At 27.7% G+C, this 13,835-nt stretch overlaps 1 protein-coding gene across 1 annotated transcript; it reads right to left on the bottom strand.

Annotated features, from left to right (window-relative positions):
• Positions 1-1,498: 1,498 nt before the first annotated feature.
• On the bottom strand, positions 1,499-3,252 carry Phum_PHUM562220 (uncharacterized protein; the record flags this gene model as incomplete). Its single annotated transcript, XM_002431909.1, has 3 exons — positions 1,499-1,573; positions 2,393-2,776; positions 3,244-3,252. 3 exons carry the CDS (start codon positions 3,250-3,252, stop codon positions 1,499-1,501), a joined length of 468 nt encoding a protein of 155 aa, XP_002431954.1.
• Positions 3,253-13,835: the final 10,583 nt, after the last annotated feature.

The following is a 13,835-nucleotide window of genomic DNA, read 5'->3' as shown; positions in this document are numbered from 1 at the left end:
GGGTGAGAGGGGGGCGGTAAGGGAAATTTTTAACCCTTAATAAAAAAAAATTTCCCTCTTTTATTTCCTATTTAAATATTATTATTATTATAATTAAAATAATTTATAAATTTTGTAGTGAAAAACCGGTTTTCGTATATAAAAAAAATTACACTCGCCCCCCGTCTCCCCGTTTTCCCCCCTTCGCTTTTTTTAACATTAAGTAACATAAATGTTTATATATGTATTTAAATGTTTTACATAATTTCATTCATTATAATTTTTTTTTTTTTTATGTGAAAAGGTGGGCGCGCGCAATTTAATAAAAAAAAAAAAAAACGCGCGACCTATTTTAATTATAATTTAAAATTCAAATTTTCTTTTCTTTTCTTTTCTTTTTTTTATAACAAAAAAAAATTTAATACCACCTTAACTATTATACTTGTAAATATTATTATTATTATTATTATTATTATTATATAAAAAAATCATGACGATTGATTCGCATTTTAACAAGAAAACTCTCGCCGCCATTTTAATTTTTTTTTTTTAAAGTTGTTATTATTATCATTCGTAATAAAAGAAAAAAAAAGTTTAATAATTGCATATTAATTAAAATTATTCAGGTATATACAGGAGGTTACAGGTGGTGGGCGGATTAGGTATTGTTAAGTTACGCCGCGTTTTTACGCCGATAAATTTTTTTACTGTTAATGGAGTAATAATAAACGAGTGAAAAAACCATATGGGAGACTTTTTTTTTTTTATTATTAAAACGTAGTTGGAAAATGTTGCGGGAAAAAAGTTGAACACACGTGAAAATCTCCTACGTGATAATAATAATAATGATAATAATGATGATAAATAAAAGAAAAACGTTAATTAACAAAAGGAAATGCAATAAAATAAAATGCGTTGTTACGCATATGCGTTGCATGCGAATGAAAACGCACACGCACGGTTGTTTGTATTGCTCTTTACAACATTCGTCAATTGTTTAATTTTTTATTGCTCACCAACTGTATTTAACAGAAGAAAAGAAAAAAAAAATGGCAGACGGATGAAAGAAGAAGAAAAAAAAACCGTCGCGTCAATTAAAAACTTTTTAAAAAAAAAAAAAAACATGAACGATTGTAATGATGATGGTGGTGGTGGTGGTGGTGGTGACGTAAAAGAAGAAGAAGAAGATGGAAAAAGTGATGGTGGTGGTGGTGGTGGTACAAAAAAATGTTGTACCATCGACCACAATTTTTATCTTCTCTTTTTAATTTTATCATGTTGGCACCTGAAATGGTATCGGTCGTATCAAAGGGTTACATCTTTGTAATACCCCCTTTTTTTTTTTTTTTTTTAAAAACTTTCGGTATCGTTTGTTTGTTCGTTCGTTCTTTTTTTAACTATCTTTCTTTAACGGTCTCGTAGAGAGAGAGAAAAAGAAAGAGAATTTCTTTGTTGCACCTTTTTATATTCTTTTCCAAAATTAAAGTTTTTTGTCGGCCATATTTAAATATTTCGTTGTTCACTTTCCGCAAAAGAAAAAAAAATTAATGTTAAGAAAAATAACAAAAGTAACAATTATTAAAAGTAAAACAAACTGGAAAACAACAAAAAAAAAGATGAGTAGGAGGAGGAGAGGAGGAGCAGAAGAAGGAGGAAGGGAAGGAGGAAGAGGAAGAGAAGGAGGACGAGGAAGAGGAGGAATAGGAGGAGGAAGTGAAAAAAAATTTTTTTTTTTTTTTTGGGAAAACAAATTCCATGATATGATTTTCTCCCTGGCACTACTATTATGATTATTATTATTATTCTGCTTTGTTTATCACGGAACGCATTATTATTATTATCATTATTATTATTATTATTATTACAGGTCGTTTAATTTTTTTTTAATAATTTTCATAATTACAAAATTACATTGTGAAATTATAAAACAAAAAAAATTTTTTTTTTTTGTTTTTTAATTATTTTTAAATATTATTAAAAAAAATTACGGATGATGATGATGATGATGCTCATTGTTTTAAGTAACCGAAAATTAACAACGATAATAATAATGATAATTGTTTGAATGAAATTTTTGGTATCGTCATCAATTTTTTCCGAAAGTGTGAGAGAGAAAGGGGGAGAGAAAAAAAACTGAGAAAAGAAGAGAAACTTTTTTTTTTTAAATGGCGTCTTTTTTGACCAATGAGAAAGAAACAAAAGAATGGATTTAAAAGGTAGGTGTGTGCGTGTGTGCGTGCGTGCGTGCGGGCGGGCGAAGGAAGTGAATGTATAAGTAGTTGTTATTCGATCGGACATGTTTTTTTTTTCTTTTTTTTTTCCCTTTACAAACATTAATTCGTTTAATTGTCGAAATTAATTTTAATTATAATTATTACGGGGGGTAATTAAAGTAAGAAGAAGGAAAACTTACCAAAGGTGAATAAAACGCAGAACTGTCTACTCCAATGCTAGGATAAGGATTTTGGTCCGTCGATGGATACGGGGCACCGTAAACGCCGACTCCAGACGTCGGCAATCTCGGATATGATAAAGTCAATCTTGCCGAATCGTATTGGCAAGAACAAACGGTTTGTCCCGATACGGGATCCGTAATAGTCGGTTTGCCATTTTCGCAGCATGACGTCCCGCTTGCGGTCGAACCTGGACCGGGAGCCGCCGCCGCCGCCGCCGTGCTTCCATTAGGAGAAATCGCTCCGGGTGCAACTCCGGCGCTACTGCTTCCAGGGCTTAAAGAACTTACGCTCGTTCCGAGTGGCGGCGAAGTTCCCGTTGTCGTCTGACCGGAAACGAATAACTGAAATTAATATAAATAAGTAAACAACCGTAATAATAATAATAATAATAATAATACTAATGACGACGACGACGATGATGATGATTATGACTAATTATTTATTTAATTGCATTTTTAATCGTAAAAACTCTGTTAGACGTTGCCGCCACCGCCACCGCCATCATCATCATCATCATTATCATCCGCCTTTTTGAATTTTCCTTCAAATTTTTTACTCTTTGCGATTTTATCGAAATTTTTTCGTTTTTGTTTTGTTTACGCGCGTTTAAAATAAAACCAACGACAATTTTTCTTTTTTTTTGGGTTTCAATCGAATTATTTATTTATTCTTAATTACGTCATGGAATTTAATGCGATTTGTGGACTACCGTAAAATTCTATGACGTCACAATATTAATATCATTATCATGAAGTAAAAAATAAATAAATAAATAAATAAAGTTTCGTTCGATTGTTGTTAAACAAACGAAAATCATTTTAAAATTTTTTTATACTTTAACACATAAATAATACAGATGTCAAAATAAAAAAAAAGAGAGATAGAGATAGAGATAGAAAGAGAGAGAAAGAGTATAATTTAAAACCATGAAATGATAGTTTTGCTACCAAATAATAACACGTTAACTATATAGTTTAAGGGGTTTTTTGTCAAATACTATAATTTACACATGAATCTCGATTTTAATAAACGAGAGCAAAAAAAAAAAAATGACAAAAAATCCTTCGAATTGTGCCATTTTCCGGAGAAGAAACGGGGAGGAATGGAGTGCGAGGGGTGGGGGGTAAAGGAAAATTTCATATAAACTATAATCATACGATTTGATTCGTTATAAATCGCGTTTGTTTTTCAACTGAAGGTACAAAAGTGATGAGAGATTGAGAGAGAGAGAATGATTTTTTTTTTCTTTCCGGTATTTATTAAAGCGAACGTGACGTTCGCCTATTTTTTCACTTGACTTAATTATTATTATTATTATCATAATAATTTGTAGTGTTATATAGCAGATGTTTTTATTATTATTATTATAGCCTTAAAAAAAAAGTTTCTTCGACTCGTTTTTCGTGCGTTTTGTGTTTTTACAGAAAATTCAGTTCCATTCCGGTAATTTTTGTTTTTATCTTTCTTATCAATTTTTTAAACGTTCATAATCCGTTGCATACAAAAAAAGAAAAAAAATCTAACGTGTATAGTTATGTTGTTTGACGACTTAACAAACACATACAAACAAACACACGCACACACACACACGATTACATCTGTTTTTTGTTTTTTTTTTAACAACGACAACAACCACGACAGCTTTATTATAATTATTATTATTATTAATAAGTAAAACGTTCGGAGCAGGCCTTGTGCTATATTTTGAAAAACGTGCGTGATTATTATTACGCACGCACGCGTGCGCAGATTTCAAATTTTCTTATTTTTTTCGCACGCGCGATCGCACTCGCGATCAAATCCCAACAACAACCGGATTTTTTTTTTTTTTGCTTTCGGGGATATTGAAAAAAATTTTTTTTTTTTTTGTTTTCTTATCAATGAATATATATCACGGATCGCGGGATTTTTTAACTTCCAGAATTATATAATACGGTTGTTTTTATAACAAAACAATCTGCCACTGGAGGCGTTAAAATTATAAGAAAAAAAATTATTTACGCGTCACGCAAATCCTTTTTTTTTCTTCTTCTTCATCGCGTACGTTACGAACGAAACAAACAACCAAATAAATATCTCTTCGATTTTTTTTGTTTGTTTGTTTCGTGTCGGGTCCATTTTCGAAAAAGAAAAGGCGGGAGGGGAAGGGGTTAAAGTCGATAGCGACAAAGAATCGCAAAAGAAATTTTTTTTCCACAAAAAAAAAAAAAATATTAAATATGAAAATAATTTTGCAGAGTTAAGAGTCACTTATTAAAAGTAATCTTTAGAACGTTCTTCAAACAACAAACAAACAAACAAACAAAAACAAACCGAAAAAATTTTTTTTTTTTTAAATCTGAACAGATGGGGAGGGAATTGTATAGCCGGGCAAACATTTACTCAGCACTCATCTTCTCTGCTTCACTGAAGACAATTTAATATCTATTTATCCAGAAAAAAATAGAGAGAGAAAGAGAGAGATAGAGTCAGGGAGTTAGTGAATGAATGAGAGAAGAAAAGAGAAAGAGAGAGAATTCATTCAACTATGAAGCGGCTTGTCTCTCTTTTATGTGCGGTTATTGGTTTCTTTTTTTTGTTTATGTTTATGTTTTTCATTCTTAATTACGACGTGTGTGTGTGTGTGTGTAAAAAATGTTTTATTAAACAATAACAATAATAATAATAATGATAATAATAATAATAATAATGATAATAATGATAATAAACGATGCGAATTTTAAAAAGAGATCGATTGCGGTGTTAAATCACAAAAATCAAATTTTTTGTTTTTCTTTGTGTTTTTCCATTTCCGTTTGTTTTTTATCTCTATGACTTATAGCACTTTACGGATTGTTTTGTTTTCTGTTAGAATAAAACAAACGCAGACAAACACGAAATTGATCAATGACAATTTATTAATTAATTAATTAATAAATAAACTCCTCCTTCGAAAAAAAAAAAAATTCACATTTAATGAAAAAAAAAAAAACATGTCGGCCATTTTATAATTGTTTCAAATCGTGTTTTTCTTCGGTCGGTTGATTAAAACAAAACATAACATTATTTCATTATGTTTATCGAATTTTATCATCATCATTATCATTATTATTTTGTACGTTAAACGCGTGACAAAAAAAAAAAAAAAAATCAACCACGTATTCGATCCGTACCAAAAAAACCGTTTTTTTTTTTTATCGTCAACATAATTATGTTAAACATTATTATTAACGATTGTGTTTTTTTTTTAAACATATAAACATAATCATAGCATCTGAATTATACTAAAAAAAAAAAAATCTTTATTATCTTTTATCTATATATATACATACATAATAATTATCACAAAATTTTTTTTTTACTCGAAAATTCCATAATTTGTCTTCTTACGGAAACCGGTTAACAATAATAATAATAATAATAATAATAATAATAATAATAATAATAATAATAATAACTCATCGTTATAAAAAACAAAACAAAGTCGCCATTAATATTATTATTATTAAAACTATTACCAAAAACGTAATAATAACTATAATTTATTAATAAATAAAAAAAAGAAAATTATTTAAACTTTTTCACAATAGAATTGTTTTCCTTTTTTTTCTTTCTCCGACATTTTTTTTTTTTAATTATTTAATACTTATAGATTTATGTACATAAAAAAATAATGACTTACTATACATAAATAAGAAAACAAAAGTAATAAAATAATAATGATAATGATGATGATGATGATAATGATATGCAAAAAAGAAAAATGAGATGAAAAAAAAATATTTTTCTGAAATTACGCTTATAGATTTATTTCCGGTTAATAATTTTTTATTACTCTTTTTTTTTACATAAATAAATAAATAACATAAATTTTTTAATAATTTTTATTTTAATGCATTAATTTTATAAAAAGAAAAAAACATTCGAATGAAATCAATAAAAAAAAAAAAAAACCTGAAATTTAAAACTCGTTACAAAAAAAAAAAAAGGAAAAAAATTTTTCCACAATCTTTGAAATTTTTTTTTTTTATCCTTTTTCTCCAGCAACCTGTTCGAATATTTTGCCGTCATTTTTTTTTCTTCTTGGATTTAATGATATTCAAACTTTTTTTTTTTTTTTTACGATTTCCAGAAGCTTTGGAAAAAAAAAAAAAACAAATCGTTAAACGACGTGTATACGTACGTAGATTTATATATTCGCGAACGTTTTGAAATAATTGCTTCGAGGTTGATTTTAATCGGGATTTTTTTGCTAACGTTTAGAAATTTATTTATTTATTTTCGCTAACGTTTTATTATCGAACACGAAATTGGAATCGTCGTCGTCGTCGTCGTCTGCTTCTGCTCCTGCTCTCCTACCCCTACTCTTACTCCTCCTAAATTATCATTTGTAAAAAGGTTTACAACCGATTCGATTTCGAGTCTCTCGTTTAAAAATTTTTACCGAGCTTCCCCCTCCCCCCGTCATTTCCCCCTTCCACTCCGGACATTCGTGACGAACCTTTTTTACAAATACCTGGAAAACTTTTTAAATAATAATAATAATAATAATAATTAAATAAATTTATGCGGATCTTTTTCGTTTCACATACAAAAAATACCGGATATGCATAATACGAGAGAGAGAGAAAGAGAGGGAGGGAAAAAAACCTTAAGGCTTTTTTATCATTATTATTATTATTATTAACAATTTTAAAAACCTGGTTTTTGAAAATCTTAACCCAACCTTAAAAAAAAATCTTGGGGACCCTCCAGGTTTATTTTATTTTATTTTTAAACTGACGATTTTCCCGAGGGAAACAACAAAACATGATGGTGGATTCGTTGAAGCTACTTGAATTTATAATAATTTTTTTTGGGGGAAAGGAAAAATAAAAATTCTCCAGTTATTCACGGAGGAGGTGGGGGAGGGTTGGGGTGGTGGTGAGATTGAAAAATTTTAAAAATTTTATTATTTTTTTGGGGGCACTGAGAAACTTAAAATGATAAAAATCAAGTTGGAAATTTTTTTTTTTTTTTGGGTTTTGATTTTGCTCACGTATTTATAATTTAAAAGGGATCCAAATCGTAGTATTGAGCCCCCAAGGTTTTTTTTTTCAAACCTTAATTATCCTTCTTTTTTTTTTTTTTTTTTTATAAAAGGACAAAAACGAACGGGTGTTCGTTGAATTCCTGGGGGGCTTTCCTTCCATCATTTTTTTTTATTGGAATTCATTTTTTTTTTATTCGGTTTCTTTCAATTTTCCTCTTGGACTTTAGAAAAATAAATGTCAGCCCTGGCAAAAAATTTTTTTGTTAAACAAACAATAACAAACGTTTTTCTCTCTCTCTCTTTCTTTCAACGGCACGATAATGATGATGCTAATAACTCTAATAATAATAATAATAATAATCGTTCCTATTGATTTTGAAAAAAAAAAAAAAAAAAAAAAAAAAAACATAATTTTAAACAAATTAGATGTATATACGTAGTTATATAATTATAGTCCGTGTTGAGATATTATTTCGGGGTTCATCAAAAACCGACGAGGGTCGACGCTTCTGTTTAATAGTTTAATGCCTCGGGTCAATAGATAGATAGATAGATGGATACTTAGATGAGTAGATGGATGGTTAGCTAGATGAATAGATAGATGTTTGAATTTGTTTTTAAATATTTCTTTTTTTTTCTTTCTTTTTGAAACAATCGATCAAAAACATCTTTATTTTTTTTTTTTTTTTTTTTTTTTGTATAGAGATTCCTTTTTTTCTTCTTTTTGAATAAATTCTATTGAATCGCGCTAGTTATCAAATTGTTTTCTTGTGCCACGATCGTTTTTTTTTAACTGTTAAAACAACTTTTAAAATTGATTTTTTTCCCTCTGTTTTTTTTTCTTTTTTTTTTTTTTAATTACACAAAAATTTTGCGGTATTTTTTTTTTGGTTGTCACGTGTGTGCGTCTGAGTGCGTGTGAACGCGTCAAATAAATCCATGATAATAATAATAATAATGACGAATCGAGTAATAAATTAAAAATGATATATATATTTGTGAAAGAAACATTTTTCTCCTTCTCCCTTTCTCTCTCTCTCTTTTTTCTGCGTTTTATTTCCTTGTAGTGTTTTCTTCTTCTTCTCCTTCTTCTTCTTCTTCTTTTTATGCATTTATGCAAGTCTCTTGTAATAATTTTATTGAATCATTTTTTCTAATGATCTTTTAATAACCACACAAAAAAAAATCAATAAAAAAAAGTTTTTTTTATTTAACGATCGCTTTGCCATTCACAACAATCTTAAACAAATAAAAAAAAAAAAACCGCCGTTGATAAACCAACCAATGCCCTGATAATATATTTTTTTTCCTTTTTTATCATCATCATCATCATCATTATTATCATCGTCGACATATTATTTTCCTCTTTTTCTTAATAATATTCTCACAATAATAAACTTGCGAGAAAAAAAAAAAAAGAAAAAATTGTAGGAAGGAAGGATAGAATGACGATTGTCGTTGTTGTTGTCGTTGTCGGATTTGTCGACGATTGTTTATTTATTTGTCGCAGTTTTATTTATTATTATTATTATTTTCACTCATAATCGAGACAGTTTGTCTCAGTTAAGTACGCGTAAAAATATTTTTCCTTAAAAAAAAAAACGGCTTGTCGGAGGTTTCTCAAAACATTCATTCCAGGTTTCTTCTACCCGTCGATCCCTAAGGAATAAATGTCTGAATATCAGCGGTGATGCCACTGCATACCTGATGAATAGATTTCGTCTCGTTATAACCTATGATATCACAACTAATTATTATTATTATTAAAATTCACGCGGAAAATTTTATTTATTTAGAATGCGTGCGTCTGTGTGTTTTTTCTTACGGAAAAATATTTTTACGCGTACTTAATATTATTATTATTATTATCACTCGTCAGGGTTTTCAACTTGAGGCTAAAAAAAAAATTTTTCATTACGTTTTCCAACTATAAAATAAATTTTTTTTTTTTTTTTTAAAACTAGTTTACGCGTTAAAAAATTCTTTTCCTTCGATTTTTTTTTTTTATTATCGATCGTATCGATCTATAAAAGAGACAAAAATTTTTTCCTTTTATTTTATTTTATTCAAAGTAAAAAAAAAAAAAAAAAAAAAATTTACACAACAAAAAATAAAATAGAAAGTGCTACCAGGCATAATATTTATTACTGTATTAAATATTATATACTTTATTATAATATTCAACAACAACAACCGCAACAACCACAACTAACAAAAAAAAAATAATTTTTTTTTTTTTGTTTTGGCGGTTCGTATTACCTTCGAGGCAGTCGCATTTATTTTCTGTAAAAACGGATAATAATGATAATAATAGTGATAATAATAATAATAATGATAATGATAATAATAATAATGATAATGATAATAAAGAAAAATTTCGTAAATTTATTGAGAACAAATTAAAAAAATTTAAATATTTTTTTTAAAGCGTTTTAAATAATAACGAAATAATGATAATAATAAATTTTTTTTTACATTACGAAGACTTTTAAACAATTATTAATATTTACTCGCCTTCTCTCTCCTTCCAGCGCCCCCCCCAGTCTCCCCACCGACGCGTCAAAAGTCGAAAAAACAAAACAAAAAAATTGTTTAAAATTTTTTTTATAAAAATATTTGCTATAAAACTATATAAACATTCGATTCGTTTAAAAACAAAAATAAATAAATAAATAAATTCGGTAGCGACGGTGGTGGTGGTGAGGGTGGGGGCGTCGTCGGTGGTTTTTCCCAAGGGCGCGAAAATACAAGGAAAGAACATTCTATAAATTTCTATTATTTATAACGCGTTTAATAACCAAAACTTCCTCCATACATTCTGCTACCTACTAATTCATTTTAGTACAAAAAAAATGGAAGAAAAATTTTTATAAATAAATCGATAATTAATATTTTACGGTTGAGATAATAATGATAATAATAATAATAATAATAATAATAATTATTATTATTATTGGTAATAGCAATAAAATTTAAATGTTGATATTTATAAGAAAATTTTTTTATTTTTATTTTTATTTTTATTTATACATAAACGATTTTCAATGTTTATATTTAATAATAATAATGATAGTTTTTAACATTTAACCAATCGTATACATTATTATTATTATTATTGTTGTTGTTATCATCATCATTATCGTAAATATTGGTAATTACCAATGTTATTCAAATGTAAGGAAAACAAAAACAAAAAAAATTTTTTTTTTTTTCACGCGCGAAATATTTTATTGAATTCGATAATAATTAATCGAGTTGTGTGTGCGTGTGCGCGTGTTTTACAATACGAATTAAAAATTTTCCCTTCCCCTCACCTTACCACTCCCCTCCCTACCTGACCATGTTTGGGAAATTTCGTTTCGTATCGAAACATTTTCTATAAATAATAACGATTAACGAATCGACATGACATGAACAATTAATAGAAAATTAACGTTAATGAGAAAAACGCGACCTAAAATAATAATAATAATAATAATAAAAGACTTTAAAATTTTTTTTTTCCGTCAACAGGTGAAAAACAATGACGACGACAGCAAACAAAGACGACAGAATTTTTTTTTAAAAAAACGTTATTTGTTCAGGTGTGTTCATCAGGTTCTTTAATTCTTTTCGTAAAACACAAAAAAAAAAAATTCAAGTACACCATTTTGTGTCAATGTTAACCCGAGTTTTTTTTTTTTACACAATTAAATTACCAATAATTACAAAAGTATATCGATGAACAATCGATCAATCGATCGATCGATCGATCTGTCGTCCAATAAATTTTCCAAAAAAAATAAAAACAAAAACAAACGAACGCGCGCATTTCTTAACACACGAACTTGTAAAATTTTTTCTCTTTTTTTGTATCTGTTTCCGGTTGAAAATTTTCAAAAAAAAAAAAAACGTTATCATTCGCGACATTTTCTAGAAAATTCTAAATAAAAATGGAAAATTGTGTGTATGTCGTGTTTGTTTCGAAAAAAGAAAACGTTTCGAATTATTTATTATTACCATTTCCGTCGGAAATTAATTTTTTTTTTTTTGTTTTAACTTTTACTTATTTCCTTTTTTCATTTTCTTTTTTCGTTTGTAAATTTTTGACGCGTTAAACTTTTAATCATTAAAAACGTAGCGTTAAAACGCGCGTTTTTTAATAGCATTAAAATAAAAATAAATGTGCGTTTTTTTTTTTACCTGTGATGCCGTCGGATACGAATACCCATATTGTGCGTAGCGGACATTTTTGATATTTCAACAGAAATCTTTTTTTCTATCCTTTTAACATAAAAAAAAAAAAAAACTACGATGATGATAATAATAATAAATAAATTATTATTATTATATTATTTTATCATATATATAAAAAAATTATAACACCGCACAAAAAAAAAAATTTTGTAACAACTTTAACGACACTTTTTTTTTCTTCTCTTTTTTATCATTCGTTTTATATATCATAAAATCAGTTTTTTTCTCTCTCTTTTTTTTTACTCTCATTCATGAGAATTCATCATCATCATTATCATCACTTATATACTTATTATTTATTTTTAGTTTTTTTAAACTTACGCCTTTTCGAAACCGACATTTTACGTTCTAAAAAAAAAAAAAAAAAACACCCGCGACGAAATAACTTTTTCCTTTTTTATTATTATTTACGAATATAAAGTTTCATACGTTAAACGCGAAAAAATAATATAATAATATAATAATGTGTATAAATAAAACAAACAAACAAACGATTTTACTAGAGTTTAAATCGAAATCCGCGACCTCGCAACGACATACCTCAGAATAATAACAAGTTGTAAAATCAATCGATAAGTCGATGTCATCCGACGCACACACACAAGTTAAAAAAAAAAAAATGCAGAACAACAAAAAAAAAAAAACAAAAAGAAAAAAAAAAAGATTTCAGGGGATGACTCGGGGCAAAAGGGGGGGTATAAAAACCACCCCTTCTTTCAAAAAAACACCCCACGATATAACTATGTAAACGGACTTCCGTTCCACCGTTGAACAGAGCCGCGGAACAACTAGTCTCGTACGCATGGGGCTTTTAACGATCCCAACGCTCCTGGTGTTTGAATTTAATAACTATTTTACGCGGTTTTCGCGTTTTCCATCTCTCTCTCGCTTCTTCTCATTGGTCATTTTTTTTTCAACAACCAATGAAATCTTTCCAATGTCCCCTTTGATTCTGCCTTTTGATTTTGATTGTCGTCTGCTCGAATTCTCATTGGTCGATTATTTAAACCGCGCCTGTAACGCGCTTGACGTCACGTGCTCGGCTTTTTTTAAACTTTTTTTTTTTTTTTTGTTTTTGTTTTTGTTGTTGCTACTCGCCTGCAGGTTTTTTAGTAACTGAATACTTTCAACATTTTTTTTGTTTTTTCCTAATGTCCAGACTTTTTTCGTTTGCTTTTATTTTTAAAAAAAACTTTATAAATCGTCATTTTCCTTCACACGTTTTCATTTTTAAAATAAATTTCTTATTCCCGAAAAAAAAAAAAAAATTAAAAATCGAATAAAAACAAAAATTTTTAAATAAAAAAAAAAAATTTATTATAAAAATCATATTTTCCAATTTTTGAATTCATTTTTTAACTTTTTTTTTAATCCAAAAACAAATCGCAGAAAAGAAAATTATGTTAAAAATACCCTCCATCCCCTCCCCCGAAAAAAAAAAAAAAAAAACAAAAAAAGTAAAAAATTTTTCAAATAATTCCCATATTAAAATAAAATTTATCATTATCATTATCATCATCATTAATTATGCTAAAATAGTAATTAAGGTATTTGCCTAAATCAAAAACAATTCGTTCGGTAAATTTTTTTTTTTTTTTTACAAATTTAACAAACTGTAAATAACATAAAAAACCGTTATAGAAAATGACAAAATTTAACAAGAAAATTTCCTTCCTTTCATTCCATTCTATTCCATTCATTCATTCATTCAAAGGAAACCAAAAAAAAAAAAGAAAAAAAGAAAATTATAAATGTATTATTACAGATAACACGACGTAAAATAATGCCGAAATACTTTTACTTCGCCGAAAAATTTGTTATGATAATAATAATAATAATAATGATAAATATATATATATATAATAATAATTAATTACGGTATGTAAATCATCGGGTAGAGAGGTATATTTATCTGGGAGTGTTCAGTAAATTTAAAAATTCAAGGTTTTTGTAATCTCTTTGTTTTTTATAATAAATGAACATTTTTTTTCTGAACAAATTTAAAAAAAAAAAAACGTTCGAATCGCCCCAAAAATGATATTTATGACGTCATCATTTCAATCGTTCGATGAACGTTTAAAATTAAAATTTGAATGATTTCAAATTTTAAAAATTTTACGATGTGTTGTACGTGGAAGAGAGAAAGAGAGAGA

This window comes from Pediculus humanus, genomic scaffold (assembly GCF_000006295.1).
Source record: "Pediculus humanus corporis 1103172108298 genomic scaffold, whole genome shotgun sequence".
Classification (NCBI taxonomy): domain Eukaryota; kingdom Metazoa; phylum Arthropoda; class Insecta; order Psocodea; family Pediculidae; genus Pediculus; species Pediculus humanus.
Note: the sequence above shows the minus strand (reverse complement) of the source record. Positions and strands in the feature narration are given on the sequence as shown.